General features: G+C 55.6%; 3 protein-coding genes across 3 annotated transcripts; 2 read left to right on the top strand and 1 right to left on the bottom strand.

The window, feature by feature from the left end:
- Positions 1-2,332: 2,332 nt before the first annotated feature.
- Positions 2,333-5,840, top strand: CORC01_01685 (ABC transporter; the record flags this gene model as incomplete). Its single annotated transcript, XM_022613339.1, has 3 exons — positions 2,333-2,484; positions 2,762-5,718; positions 5,782-5,840. The coding sequence occupies 3 exons, from the start codon at positions 2,333-2,335 to the stop codon at positions 5,838-5,840; spliced, it is 3,168 nt and encodes a 1,055-aa protein (XP_022480065.1).
- A 93-nt stretch (positions 5,841-5,933) lies between these two features.
- CORC01_01684 (uncharacterized protein) lies at positions 5,934-6,116 on the bottom strand (the record flags this gene model as incomplete). The annotated part of the gene is made up of 1 exon (XM_022613338.1): positions 5,934-6,116. The coding sequence occupies one exon, from the start codon at positions 6,114-6,116 to the stop codon at positions 5,934-5,936; it is 183 nt and encodes a 60-aa protein (XP_022480064.1).
- An 853-nt stretch (positions 6,117-6,969) lies between these two features.
- Positions 6,970-11,811, top strand: CORC01_01683 (uncharacterized protein; the record flags this gene model as incomplete). The annotated part of the gene is made up of 6 exons (XM_022613337.1): positions 6,970-7,758; positions 7,811-7,878; positions 7,943-8,051; positions 8,119-8,661; positions 8,781-8,987; positions 9,103-11,811. 6 exons carry the CDS (start codon positions 6,970-6,972, stop codon positions 11,809-11,811), a joined length of 4,425 nt encoding a protein of 1,474 aa, XP_022480063.1.
- Between the last annotated feature and the right edge of the window lie 589 nt (positions 11,812-12,400).

The raw sequence follows: 12,400 nt of genomic DNA, 5'->3' as shown, positions 1-12,400 counted from the left end.
ATCGGGCAGACCGTGGCTTAAAGGGACGATCCCGGGTGACCCGGAATGTCAGCGAAGCCAAAACCCAGCTTCTATGCCAAAAGGATAAGGGAAAAGGGAAAGGGACAGAAACAAATAAAGAAGTCGGATGAAACCAGAGTTGGGATGACCACACACACTCGCTTACTCTGCTCTTCATACTCAACTTCGGCGTACTCTGTAACAGCAGATTTTTTACCGGATAATTCAGGGACGTTCCCCATGGCAAAGTCAATTTCCTTGTCAGAAATCTACAGTAGCGTGGTAGGCACCTCGCGTGTGTCTGGACAGGTCTGCCAGTCCGGCCATTGTTGGTACCTGGTTGAGGCAAAATGGAAATGGTGTGGCGAAGCCGAGGCGCAAGGGATACAAGAAATTTTTTTTCTACCGTCGGTACTCTGTCTTGCGGTGGCTTACCTACGTACCCGTGTAGGTATTTGATAATGAAATCCTATGCTGCACAGGTGTTCTTTTGGATGGTGATATGATGTTCATCCCCGGCCGAGACGACTCATACGGCCTGGCAACGACAGGGGATGGGCGGTTACACATGGATGGTGCCCGTCTCACCCCCTTTCCTCCTTCGTCCTCGTCAGCCTCTGTGCTTCTTCCCCCATATTACGCTAGGCGCACGGGATAAGGCAAGGCTTATCGTGGACTGAGCCACTCAGCCGGCATTGACTCCATGTCAGCTCGAGGTATAGAGGTTACGAAGGGCCGAGATTGCTGGCTAGAAATACGACGAGGGTTGTTCGTCAAAGACTTGATTATGTCCGCCACCGTGGGGCAGCTGGGCCTGTAGCGACAACACTTGATGCTGACTCCATGATGAAAGCGCAACATAGATACGTGTCTGGCAACAAGACTTCGGATTCTGAAGTCAAGGATGCCGACACGGCCCGAGGTTTCGTTGATATGGAGTTGTTTTACCAAGGCAGAATTAATCAAGTTGACTGCCCGGAAGAAAGGCAATATCTCGGAGGGTTGCTCTGCGAAGAAAAGCCCGGACCTCGAGGGGAAGGGCACTAAAAGCGTCTTCTTGACACCTTTCTCCTGGCCTACAGCACAAGCTCACATTATTATGAGGTGGACGGCCTGTGAGAAAGGTGCTGTACGAGACCAACGGCGGAGGGACTGGGGACCCTAGGGATGTACAACTCAACAGAACGAGCCAGCTGTACTCCGTAGAGTATCGGAGTCAGGAACTGGGCCTGAGCACTTCACCATGGACAAAAAAAAAAAAAAGATGTCTTCGACCGCAGCGACCGCAGTGACCATGGCAAATGGCAAAGTATCCGTGGGCCTCACAAATGGCTGAAAATGCATTGGTGCATAAACGGGCATTTTCCCACTCACCGCCCTTCTTCATAACCCATTTAGGATTAGCGCGGGGCCAGATAAGCGAATTAACCCCTCCGATAAGACATTACTCGCCAGGGGTGAAATACAGTGACACCCAACCAAGGCACCCAACGCAAGCACAGGGCAGGTAGCGGCAAGGCAAGAAGAGGGAAGGAGGGGAGGGACTCAGGCAGGAGGAGGGGTGGTTTCCGCAGTTTCTGATTTTTTTTTTCTGTGGTGGGGCTATCCTTGCCGCTAGCGTCGTCGTCGCCGGGCCAGAAGTGAGAGGGATACACGCCGGGCCACACAGCACTCTCTCTCGCTCTGCTGGTGAAGGAAGGAGCCAGAAAAAAAAAGTTTTTGGTGGGCGGGCGGCGGGACGGGGGGGATAAGGCGCTGAATATTTGGCAAGGCACCAAATGGAGGGGGAGGGGGAGAGGAAGGGGGCAGGGGGCAAAAGAATGAGCGATAACACAAGCCAGGCCGAATTCTGGCGCTAGAGATTAAAAACTCCCAGCCCGCCGCCCTCACCCTTTTCCACAACTGTTTTTTCCTCCTCTTCCTCCTCTTGAACCTCTTCCTCTCTCAACCCCGTTCCCTTTCTTCTCCTCCCTGGTTATCCGTCTTCCTCCAGACGCATCTCCACTCAGTCATTTGATTTCTTTCCAACGTCCTGTCTGCGACGGTTAATCAAGAGCGAATCCGCCCTGATCGACCCCGCCTTCGCAAGAAGTTCAGAGACCTCTCCGAAGCGCCATTCTAGAGCAGAAGAACTACGATCCTCCAGTCGTTTGTCTCTTCTCGCGGGCCTTCCCCTCCCCAAATCAATAAAACCGATTTCTCAATCGTCCTTTTCGGTTACGATAGAGTATAGACATTGCATCTAGACGCTTTAGACGTTCAGACTTGCAGTTCTTCTCCCCGACAAATCTCAACAAACACCCTCCCGATCGACATAATACCAACCGTCAAAATGTCTTCCGAGAACGCCCAGTCCGTCAAGGTTTTGGACGAGCTTTTCCAGAAGCTCACCGTTTCCAAGGAGGCTGCCGACATCAAGGAGTCCTCTAGCTCCCTGGCCTCTTTCATGAACGGCCGCATTGAGGATCAGGATATCCCCACCAAGTAAGTTGCCACACCATCTTTACTACGTGCGCCGCAAAATTCGCTGGTGAGATTTCGCCTCAAGCGACCGTGTCCACGGTCCTGGAAATTTCTCCAAAAATTCAGATTTTTTTTTTTTGATTTTTCTTCGGCTTTTCCCCTCGCCTCCTCGGGCGGCTTTTGCACCGACCCGCTGCGACGCTGAGCGACCAGCCACGTTGGCCACTCAGCGGCCAGTTATTTTCGGTTCACACTTTTTTTTCTGGAGCATCAGCGCTGACAAGGATTTTCCCCGCAGGACCATCGAGTCTATCCGCAAGCTGTTCAACAACAAGAAGGATGCTGCTGCCCGTGAGAAGGCTGCCGTTGCCATCACTGCTATTGCTCAGCACTCCGAGGTCTCCGCCCACGTTGAGCCCCTCCTCGTCGCTCTCCTCCCCGATGTCCTTGCCGCCGCTGGTGACAAGATCACCGGTGTGAAGAATGCCGCCACCGCTGCCGCTCTCGCCATCGCTGAGGCCATCAACCCCAACGCTGTCAAGGGTGTCTTCGCCCCTGTCAAGAAGTCTCTCCTTGAGGCCCAGAAGTGGCAGGAGAAGATGGCCGCTCTCGATGTCCTCGAGACCGTCATCCGCACCGCCCCCGCTCAGGTCGGCTACCGCGTCCCCGACTTGATCCCCGTCGTCTCCGAGTCCATGTGGGACACCAAGAAGGAGGTCAAGGAGCGCGCCTACAAGACCATGGAGCAGATCTGCCAGCTCATTGTCAACCGTGATATCGAGCGTTTCATTCCCGAGCTCATCAAGTGTATCGCCAAGCCCGAGAACGTCCCCGAGACCGTTCACTTGCTCGGTGCCACCACCTTCGTCACTGAGGTCCAGGAGCCCACCCTTGCCCTCATGGTTCCCCTGCTTGACCGTGGTCTCGCTGAGCGCGAAACCGCCATCAAGCGTAAGGCCGCTGTCATTGTCGACAACATGTGCAAGCTCGTCGACGACCCGAACATTGTCGCTCCCTTCTTGCCCAAGATGATGCCTGGTCTCCAGAAGAACTACGACAACTTGGCCGACCCCGAAGCCCGTGAGAAGACCAAGCAGGCTCTCGACACCATCACCCGCGTCGGTAACGTCGTTGACGGCAAGATCCCCGAGGTCCGCCACGACTCCGACTTGGAGGTTGTCCTCCCCAAGCTCAAGGAGTCTATTCCCTCCAAGCTCAAGGCCAAGGCCGATAAGCTCGACATTGTCCTCCAGTACGCCTCCAACATCGCTGGCCAGCTCATTGACGAGAAGGAGATGGAGTCCGCTGTCTGGACCGAGGCCCTTAAGCCTTACATCTCCGTCGTTGTTGGCGATGACGAGGCCCAGAAGGTCGTCGACGACTTCCGCAAGCGCGCCGCTCCCGGTGCCGCTGAGGAGGAGGAGGTCGACCCCGATGATGAGGAGGGTGAGGACCTTTGCAACTGCACCTTCTCCCTTGCCTACGGTGCCAAGATTCTTCTTAACCAGACCCACCTCCGTCTCAAGCGTGGTCAGCGCTACGGTCTCTGCGGTCCCAACGGTTCCGGCAAGTCTACTCTCATGCGTGCCATCAACAACGAGCAGGTCGAGGGTTTCCCCAAGCAGTCCGAGGTCAAGACCGTCTTCGTCGAGCACGACCTGGACTCCGCTGATACTGAGATGACCACCATTGAGTGGACCATGAAGAAGCTTGCTGATGCCGGTGTCGAGACCTCCCAGCCTGATGTCGAGGCCAAGCTCAACGAGTTCGGCTTCACCGAGGCCATGGTGAAGGGTGAGATCTCTGCCCTCTCCGGTGGTTGGAAGATGAAGTTGGCTCTTTGCCGTGCCGTCTTCGAGGCTCCCGATATTCTGCTTCTCGACGAGCCTACCAACCATTTGGACGTGAAGAACGTTAAGTGGCTCGAGGACTACCTCATGAACTCCCCTTGCACTTCCATCATCGTCTCCCACGACTCTGGTTTCCTCGACAACGTCTGCCAGCACATCGTCCACTACGAGCGCTTCAAGCTTAAGCGCTACCGTGGTAACCTCAAGGAGTTCGTCAAGAAGAACCCCGCTGCCAAGTCCTACTACGAGCTCTCCGACTCCGAGATGGAGTTCAGCTTCCCCGAGCCCGGTTTCCTTGAGGGTGTCAAGACCAAGGCCAAGGCCATTCTGCGTGCCAGCAAGATGTCCTTCCAGTACCCCGGTACCAGCAAGCCCCAGATCTCCGACATCTCCTTCCAGTGCTCTCTCGGCTCCCGTATTGCTGTCATCGGTCCCAACGGTGCCGGCAAGTCGACCCTTATCAACGTTCTCACCGGTGAGCTCATCCCCACCGTTGGTGAGATCTACCAGCACGAGAACATCCGTATCGCCTACATCAAGCAGCACGCTTTCGCCCACATCGATAACCACTTGGACAGCACCCCCTCTGAGTACATCCAGTGGCGTTTCCAGACTGGTGAGGATCGCGAGACGATGGATCGCGCCAACAAGATCATCACCGACGCTGATGAGGAGGCCATGAACAAGATCTTCAAGATCGAGGGTACCCAGCGCCGCATCATCGGCATCAACTCCCGCAGAAAGTTCAAGAACTCTTACGAGTACGAGTGCTCTTTCGCCATTGGTGACAACGTCGGCCAGAAGAACGAGCGCTGGACTCCCATGATGTCCGCTGACAACGTCTGGTTGCCCCGTAACGAGCTTATCGCTTCTCACCAGAAGATGGTTGCCGACGTCGATATGAAGGAGGCCCTTGCCTCCGGTCAGTTCCGCCCTCTGGTCCGTAAGGAGATTGAGGCCCACTGCGCCAACTTCGGTCTTGACGCTGAGCTGGTTTCTCACTCTCGCATGCGTGGTCTGTCCGGTGGTCAGCGTGTCAAGGTCGTCCTTGCTGCCTGCTCTTGGCAACGCCCCCACTTGATCGTTCTTGACGAGCCTACCAACTACCTTGACCGTGACTCTCTCGGTGCCCTGTCCAAGGCCCTGAAGAAGTTCGAGGGTGGTGTCATCATCATTACTCACTCTGCTGAGTTCACCAAGAACATCACTGAGGAGGTCTGGGCCGTCGTTGACGGCAAGATGACTCCTTCCGGTCACAACTGGGTCCAGGGCCAGGGCTCTGGTCCTCGTCTCAAGGGTGACGACGCTGAGGAGGAGGAGAAGTTCGACGCCATGGGCAACAAGATCGTCAGCACCAAGAAGAAGGTCAAGTTGTCCTCTTCCGAGCTCCGCAAGAAGAAGAAGGGTAAGTCTACAATTCCACACATCACTTGATACTGCCTACGGAATGCTAATTCATTCGTTTCAGACCGCATGGCCCGCCGCAAGCGTGGTGAGGAGGTTTTCTCCGACGAGGACGACATCTAAACCAGTCGCCACGAGATCGCTTTCCTTTCCATTTGTCACGAGCCTTACAAAAGTCTTTTTTCGGTAACGCGGGTTGCATGGTTACGGGCCTGTTTATGATTTCTTTGACGAGCACCCATGAGATTCCCCTTGAAATGAAATCGCCGGATGAAGGAATGACCATCCTGCTGCGGGATTGGAGGATCCCGCCGGCGAGGAGAGAGGTTCCTGGCGACAGGGAATGAGGGGGTAAGAATAAGAGAGTAGAAAGAGTAAATAGACGGCAATACAAGCCATAGACACTTCACAATGTTTCCCTGTTTGACACACGTGATATGAATCCTCGATCTCCCCGAGTAAGAATGGGTCTAAGCTGTGTTGGTCAACACCGCTCTTCTCTCATCGCACCGCATCGCAGCCAGCACACCCTAAGCAAGCTGGACCGCCGGATCCCGCGGGCTTCTAGGCTCTGCATTAGACGCTTTCGTCATCTCCAGGTCCTGGCTTTGTGCAAATACACATTATGCTATTGTACTTGAACGACTGGGGCATGCGCCCCTGACAGTAGGGACAGTCAAGTAGTGGTGAGTGTCACCCATCAAGCCATTGTCTCCTTCGAGGCCAAGCCTCCCTTCCAAAATCATACTGCGAGATTATGCTCAAATGAAAAACTTGTAGCTACTGACCAATCTTTTCAAGCTCTTTGAGTCCATACTATCTCTATCTTTCTGGGGTTGACAGTGACAAATACTAAGCCGCGCCAAACATAGCTACTCCCAGATATTTCTCAACGTCCGAGGTGGGCTGTATTTCAAAAGGGATGGAGGTCGAATGCGGCCCTCTGAGAATGGAGTCAAAGGATGACGAGTGTTCCTTGATTGTTGCGCGCATTGTCCTGAATTTGCCAAAGGCCTTTCTCGTCTTTGTTGGTTTCGAGGTCGACTTCAAAGTGTCCAAAGACACAAGGTCGGGGGCACCAAAATCGCGAGTTCCCCCACCAGTGGATGGCCGGCGGCTGTTGCGTCTATCGACATTCTTTCTATTGATTCTTTGGTTTCCCTAAGGAAAAGCTTCTTGGTCTTGATAGACGCATGCCTTTCCGAGCCTTTTGAAGAGACGGCAACAACATCGTTGCAGTGGTGTAGTCACTATGGACGACTACAACCATAAAATACAGCACGAAAGCATCTATGATGAAAAGTGGTGGGTCGAAAACTGTCGAGAAGACCCGGACCCGCGAGGCCTCACCACCTCACCACCAACATCACCATCACCATCACCAGGGGACGCAGACATACAGCAAGACAGTAGTATCACAATCCCCCAACACGCAATCCACACCCACGACAAGACAGCAGAGTCCATCACAGCCCTCCGACCCCCCGGACACCCTCACGCGCCCCTCTTCCTCGGCGTACCCCCCGTCAAGCTCGCCAACAAGGGCGAGTGGTCCTTTATAGAATACATCCCGCCCTGGACGGACCCCCAATGGCAGCACGACAATCACAGGATACCGGACCGAGACTACCCTTCCCAGGTCATCCGCCCCCACCTCTGGACGACGACGCTGCGCCCCGCGCAGCTGCCGCAGGACCGCGCGCAGAACCCGACGGCGCTTGCGCTGCGGTTCGGGATCTACCCGGACAGACTTGACGGGCGGTCGCGGCTCACGCCCACGAGGGGCGGGTTTCGGAGGTTCCGGGTTGATGGGGTGGTGCAGCCGGGGATCACGGGGGAGTATGTCATTGCCAAGGCGGAGGAGCTTGCTGCGCGTGCGAGGTTGGGGGGCGTGGATGCGCTGCTGGAGGCGTATTCGAAGCTGGGGGCGGATGAGAGGCAGCCTAGCGATCGGGAGAGGTATGTGTTGAGGGCGATGCAAGATATGAGGGATGATGAGGATTGGCAGTCCATCATGTTTCGGGGGTTGACTACGCACGAAGTATGTGAGGTTGCTCTCTTTCTTACGCTTCTGGAGTCTGATGTTGGTACAGTTACTGGAAGAGGGGATGATGTCGTTCAAGAGCGAGCATGGGTGTGATTTGCAGAATCCTCTGCACTGGTAAGTTCAAGTTAGCCTCGGATATTTGCCCCCCTTCTGCCCAAAAAGCTGACTCTGAATGAAGCTATTTACAGAGGGACAAGTGGGCGGAACAAACATGGCGCGGAGCAGACCCCCAATGTCCAAGACTCGTCTACCACAGCGGCAACTTCAAAGGCGAATGGGACCCACGAGTGAGAGAAGGATCTTTTTCCCACTCGAACTCCGTGCTGCTAGAGGCTGACACGATTCCACGTACAGACCAATGATGGCCTCTGGGCCAAAATGCAACCCGCCCTGATCCTCGCCTCCCGCATGCTAACCCACCTCGAAACCCACGACCCCTACTGGCAATGCCTCCACGACGCCCTCAACCGTCTCCGCATCAAGGGCCCCCGCGACTACCGCACCCCCGCGATGAAGAAGCGCAACCCGGCGGTCGAATTCAGTCTGCGAGACCCCGACCCCGACCCCGACGACGGCGAAGGCGAAGGCGAAGGCGACGACCCAACCACCAACATTGCGGACCCGCAGACGAGGCGGGCAATGGCCGCCGACGTCATGGACGAGACGCTCCATGTATTAAGGACCAAGATGCGCTTCATGCTGTGCAGCGGCGTGCGGGATAGTCCTTGCCCGGAGGGCGGGCGTCCGCAGGTCGGGTTCACACATGTGCAGGGTGGCCGGATCGAGGTGAATCTCGCTGCGGATGTGATGTGGCCGCTCGTTGTGGCTGGGTATAGCAATGATGAGAGGATTCTGACGTATTTTACGCTGGCTACTACCATTGTCCATGAGATTGCGGTGAGTCTCTTTTTTGTCTTTTTGGTTTTCGCCTCTTTCTTGGGAAACTGTTCCGTCGAGCAGGGCGAACACCTGCCATGGCTGTAGAGATGGGTTGGCTTACTCAAGTCTCGGGATAGCACGCGATTAACTACGCTCACCACCTTGTTCTCTATCCACCTGAATATGCAGGTTGCGAAGTCGCCAATTGGGAGTCGCATCCGGACAAGGTTGAAAAGGCCTTGAAGATTGGAAAATGCATGTTTGGCCAGTTGAAGGATCATAACATTGAGCCCTTCTTTGAGAACGAACCGCAATCTGAGCTTGGTTTCTGTACCGAGAACCGCGTAAGTACTAGATAACATTTCCATACATACGCCTCCCTTCTTCAAGATTCCACCACATCGGTATCCGTATAAAGCCCTGGAGCCACGCTAACAATACAACGCCCGGGGCTGTTAGCTTTTTGGCGGCGTCAACTGGGGTCTCATCTCCCTCGAGACGGAAACCGATCAACTCTACTTCCTCCCGTCCGCAATGATGATGGAGAGGTGGCCGCAGGCCTACGGACCAGAGGACCTACCCACCCTCCAAGCCCTCAAGGACAACCCCGAGAACCTGATCCTCTCCCGGCCGCGGATGCTCACGGACCAGTACTGCATACCCACCAAAGTCGCCGACATAGCCCGCCTCTTCACCGAGTCCTTTTGGGCCGCCGAGGTTCTAAAGTACGGCCCCGCGGCGCTGCACTTTGGCTCCGCGGACCCGGTCAAGATCCCCCCCATCACTTCGACGTACATTGACTTCAACGATTCCCTAAAGGGTGTGCTGGACCCCAGGAGTCACAAGGTGTCTGAGCTGTATCCGGAAGAAGACGACTTGAAACATGCCGGCGCGCTGGTATACCTTTTTGTCCGGGAGGCCGCGGTGGAGTTTCTGAGGTACCATATTGCGAGGTTCAGGTGGGGCAGGGACCAGGCCAACTACGAGACGTCGCGGTATCCGGAGATGATGGTCTGCTCGATGCAGATCTGGGTCGTCATGTCCGAGACCAAGATCGCCGTTGAGCTGGGGCGAGGTATCGAGAGTGTCAGCAACGGCAGGGCAAGCCAGGCGTGGCTAGAGATGTGGAAGCGGGCCGAGATTCGAAAGCATCGAGCACCCATTGACAAGCTGACTACGGCGAAACCGAGCCTACTTTGCAATTTCCCGTTCCGTCTCCCGCTCGGCTCGGTTCACCCGCAAGACGAGGTCGCGTTCTGGAAGAGTATCCCCGTTCTGAGGGCCCAAGCGGGACAGAGGCTGGCGGCTCTGCTCCGGCGGCTCTACGAAATGGTACTCTTCGAGGTAGGGTGCTTCCAGCATCTGTACCTCGATATCTACAGGCTCGAGCCGGCCGAGATTGAAAACTTCAAGACCATTACCGAGAACTTGGGAGCCCGCCTGGAAAATGTACAAACCCTGTGCGACCTCGTCGCGTCGAGAATCGCGGATTGCTTGGCAGCAGACGACGGATCCATGCCTGCCATCAGCGTCGCGGCCCTCCGCGAGCTCGAGACAAAGTTCCTCCACACGTCGGCGCAGGTCCAGGAGATGACGCCGTGGGCGGCGGACATTTCCCGAATCGTGCCCGCCAACTTCAACCTCCTGCAGCAGTTCCTGCCCACCCTCAAGACCGCACGACGACCAAAGACGGCGCGCATGGTCAAGATTGTGCAGAAGGAGCTCGGCCTGGTTCCCGTGGAGGTCCTGGAGGGCATTCAGACCTTTTTGGACTTTGTCAAGACGCGCGCGAAAGCCCTGATTGATGTGCGGATCGACATGGCGAGGGATGGGATGATGGACCTGGACGAGGTGATTACCGAGTTTGAAAAGAGGGACAAGTTTGCGGCCCCCGGGTTGGTGGAAGACGGCACCGACGATGAGAATGAAGACGGGCTCGGCCTCAGGTTCGACAACGACCCGCTTGCTGAAATCATCAGGAAGAGGAAAGAAAGGGCAGATATCTGGAACCCGACGAGGCATCCGCCCAAGCGAGCCAGGATCGTGACACCGCAGTTGGTTCCCCGTCCATTGAGGCACCCCAGGCCCTTTTCGACGTACTCGCCGCCGAGACTTCACCGATCCCAGCACCACCACCACCACCAGTTCGGACACGCCTCCACGGCTGGTTTCTACAAAGGTGAATCATCGATCCTCGTCGGCGATCCACGATTCCAGATCCCAAACGTATTTGCCGACATCCCGCAAGTGACCTTCCCACTCAAAGAATCCCTACCTAGGCCGGCCATATCCCAGCTCGGACAGAAGCAGCCACAACCCCCCACGTACTCGTCCGTGTTCGGCATGCCAGCGGTCCGTATCGAAGAGGGTCCGGAGCCGGTGAGCATATTCCCGCACCCGTACGCCCTGGCCGCCACGTTCACGGAGGACCTTGAACACGAAGCCAACTTCCGACTTCAGCTCGCCAAAAAGAGTCCCGCGGGTTCCGTACTAGGATTCACGGAGCGGAACGGGGCGGGGATTATGAACGCGTACCGTGACCCGGAGCCGGCGATACCAGATTCGCCAGAGGAGTCCAGAAGACCTGTGGGCGGTTTCGGTTTCGGGGGGTGGCAGCGAGGCCTCCCAGACCCACAGGATTGGTCGCCAGACACCGAGAGCTTGTCAGATTTGCCGCCGAGCACGCCCGACACGGAGGACGCGGGGCCGCAGAGGAAGACGACGTACATGACGACGACGACGACGCCGGGGGCGGTGGCAATGTCCTCGCCGGCACTTGTCGAAGACGGGATGGATGGGTACCGGTGGGAGGTGCTGGATCAAAAACGATTGAATCCGTTGTATTTGCAGCAGCAGCGAGCGATGCAGCGGCGGGCGCATGAGCTGGTTGAGGAGCAGAAGCGGCGGCGGCAGCAGTGGCTGGAAAGTCTTGCAAGGCCCGTAATACCGGCCGGGATGGAGGCGACGGGGCTCAGACCAGTTGATAATGGACGGTTCTCGCGAGACGCGAGCACGAAGTTTGGCAGTTGGTGTGACGGGGATGGCCCGAGGTCTGCTAAAATTGGTCAAAAGAACATGAATCATAGGCGGCGCTTGTCGGGGAATATGGAGTGGGAGCCAACTAGGGTAGGTGACGGGCCATCTGACATCCAAATGGAATTTTCGTAACAGCGGACGTTGGGTTGAGTAATGGTTTGGCAGCGTTTCTATCTGGAAGATGGGGAGAGGTTCGACATGTTGACACTGGAAAGGATTTGCAGGAAATAGGAGTCATGGGTCCTTTTTTGGCGTTTTCGATTTGCCAAGTGCTGTCTGATGCAGTGGCTTATTTTGTTTAATGTCGTTGGACAAGTTGATGCTTTCAAGTTGATGGTCTCACTCCTACAAACTTCTTCAAACGACATGGATATACTGCTTTCAATATTGGCTAGTTCCAAGTGATTTGATGATCCATCTTTATGTCATCGTTATCGACCTGACAGAGTCCGTCATCCATTGAGCCCATATCGCACACAAGGTAAACCTGATCATCAATGCCACTGTCCGTCGCTGCTCATGGGTATATGGCAGATCACCGAACACATGGCACTGGACTTTTGGGAATGACTGACAACAATGTCAATGTCCAGTTGTCTAGCTGATTCAACTCTTCGCTATCGCGTATTTCAGGGGTGCTATTAGAATCCTCCAGCTCTCATAGCTCTCAGAGATTCAGTATGTAGAAGATTTTTCTTTCGTCATCAGCCGCAGGCCCATC

This window comes from Colletotrichum orchidophilum, assembly GCF_001831195.1.
Source record: "Colletotrichum orchidophilum strain IMI 309357 chromosome Unknown Scaffold_9.1, whole genome shotgun sequence".
Classification (NCBI taxonomy): Eukaryota; Fungi; Ascomycota; class Sordariomycetes; order Glomerellales; family Glomerellaceae; genus Colletotrichum; species Colletotrichum orchidophilum.
Note: the sequence above shows the minus strand (reverse complement) of the source record. Positions and strands in the feature narration are given on the sequence as shown.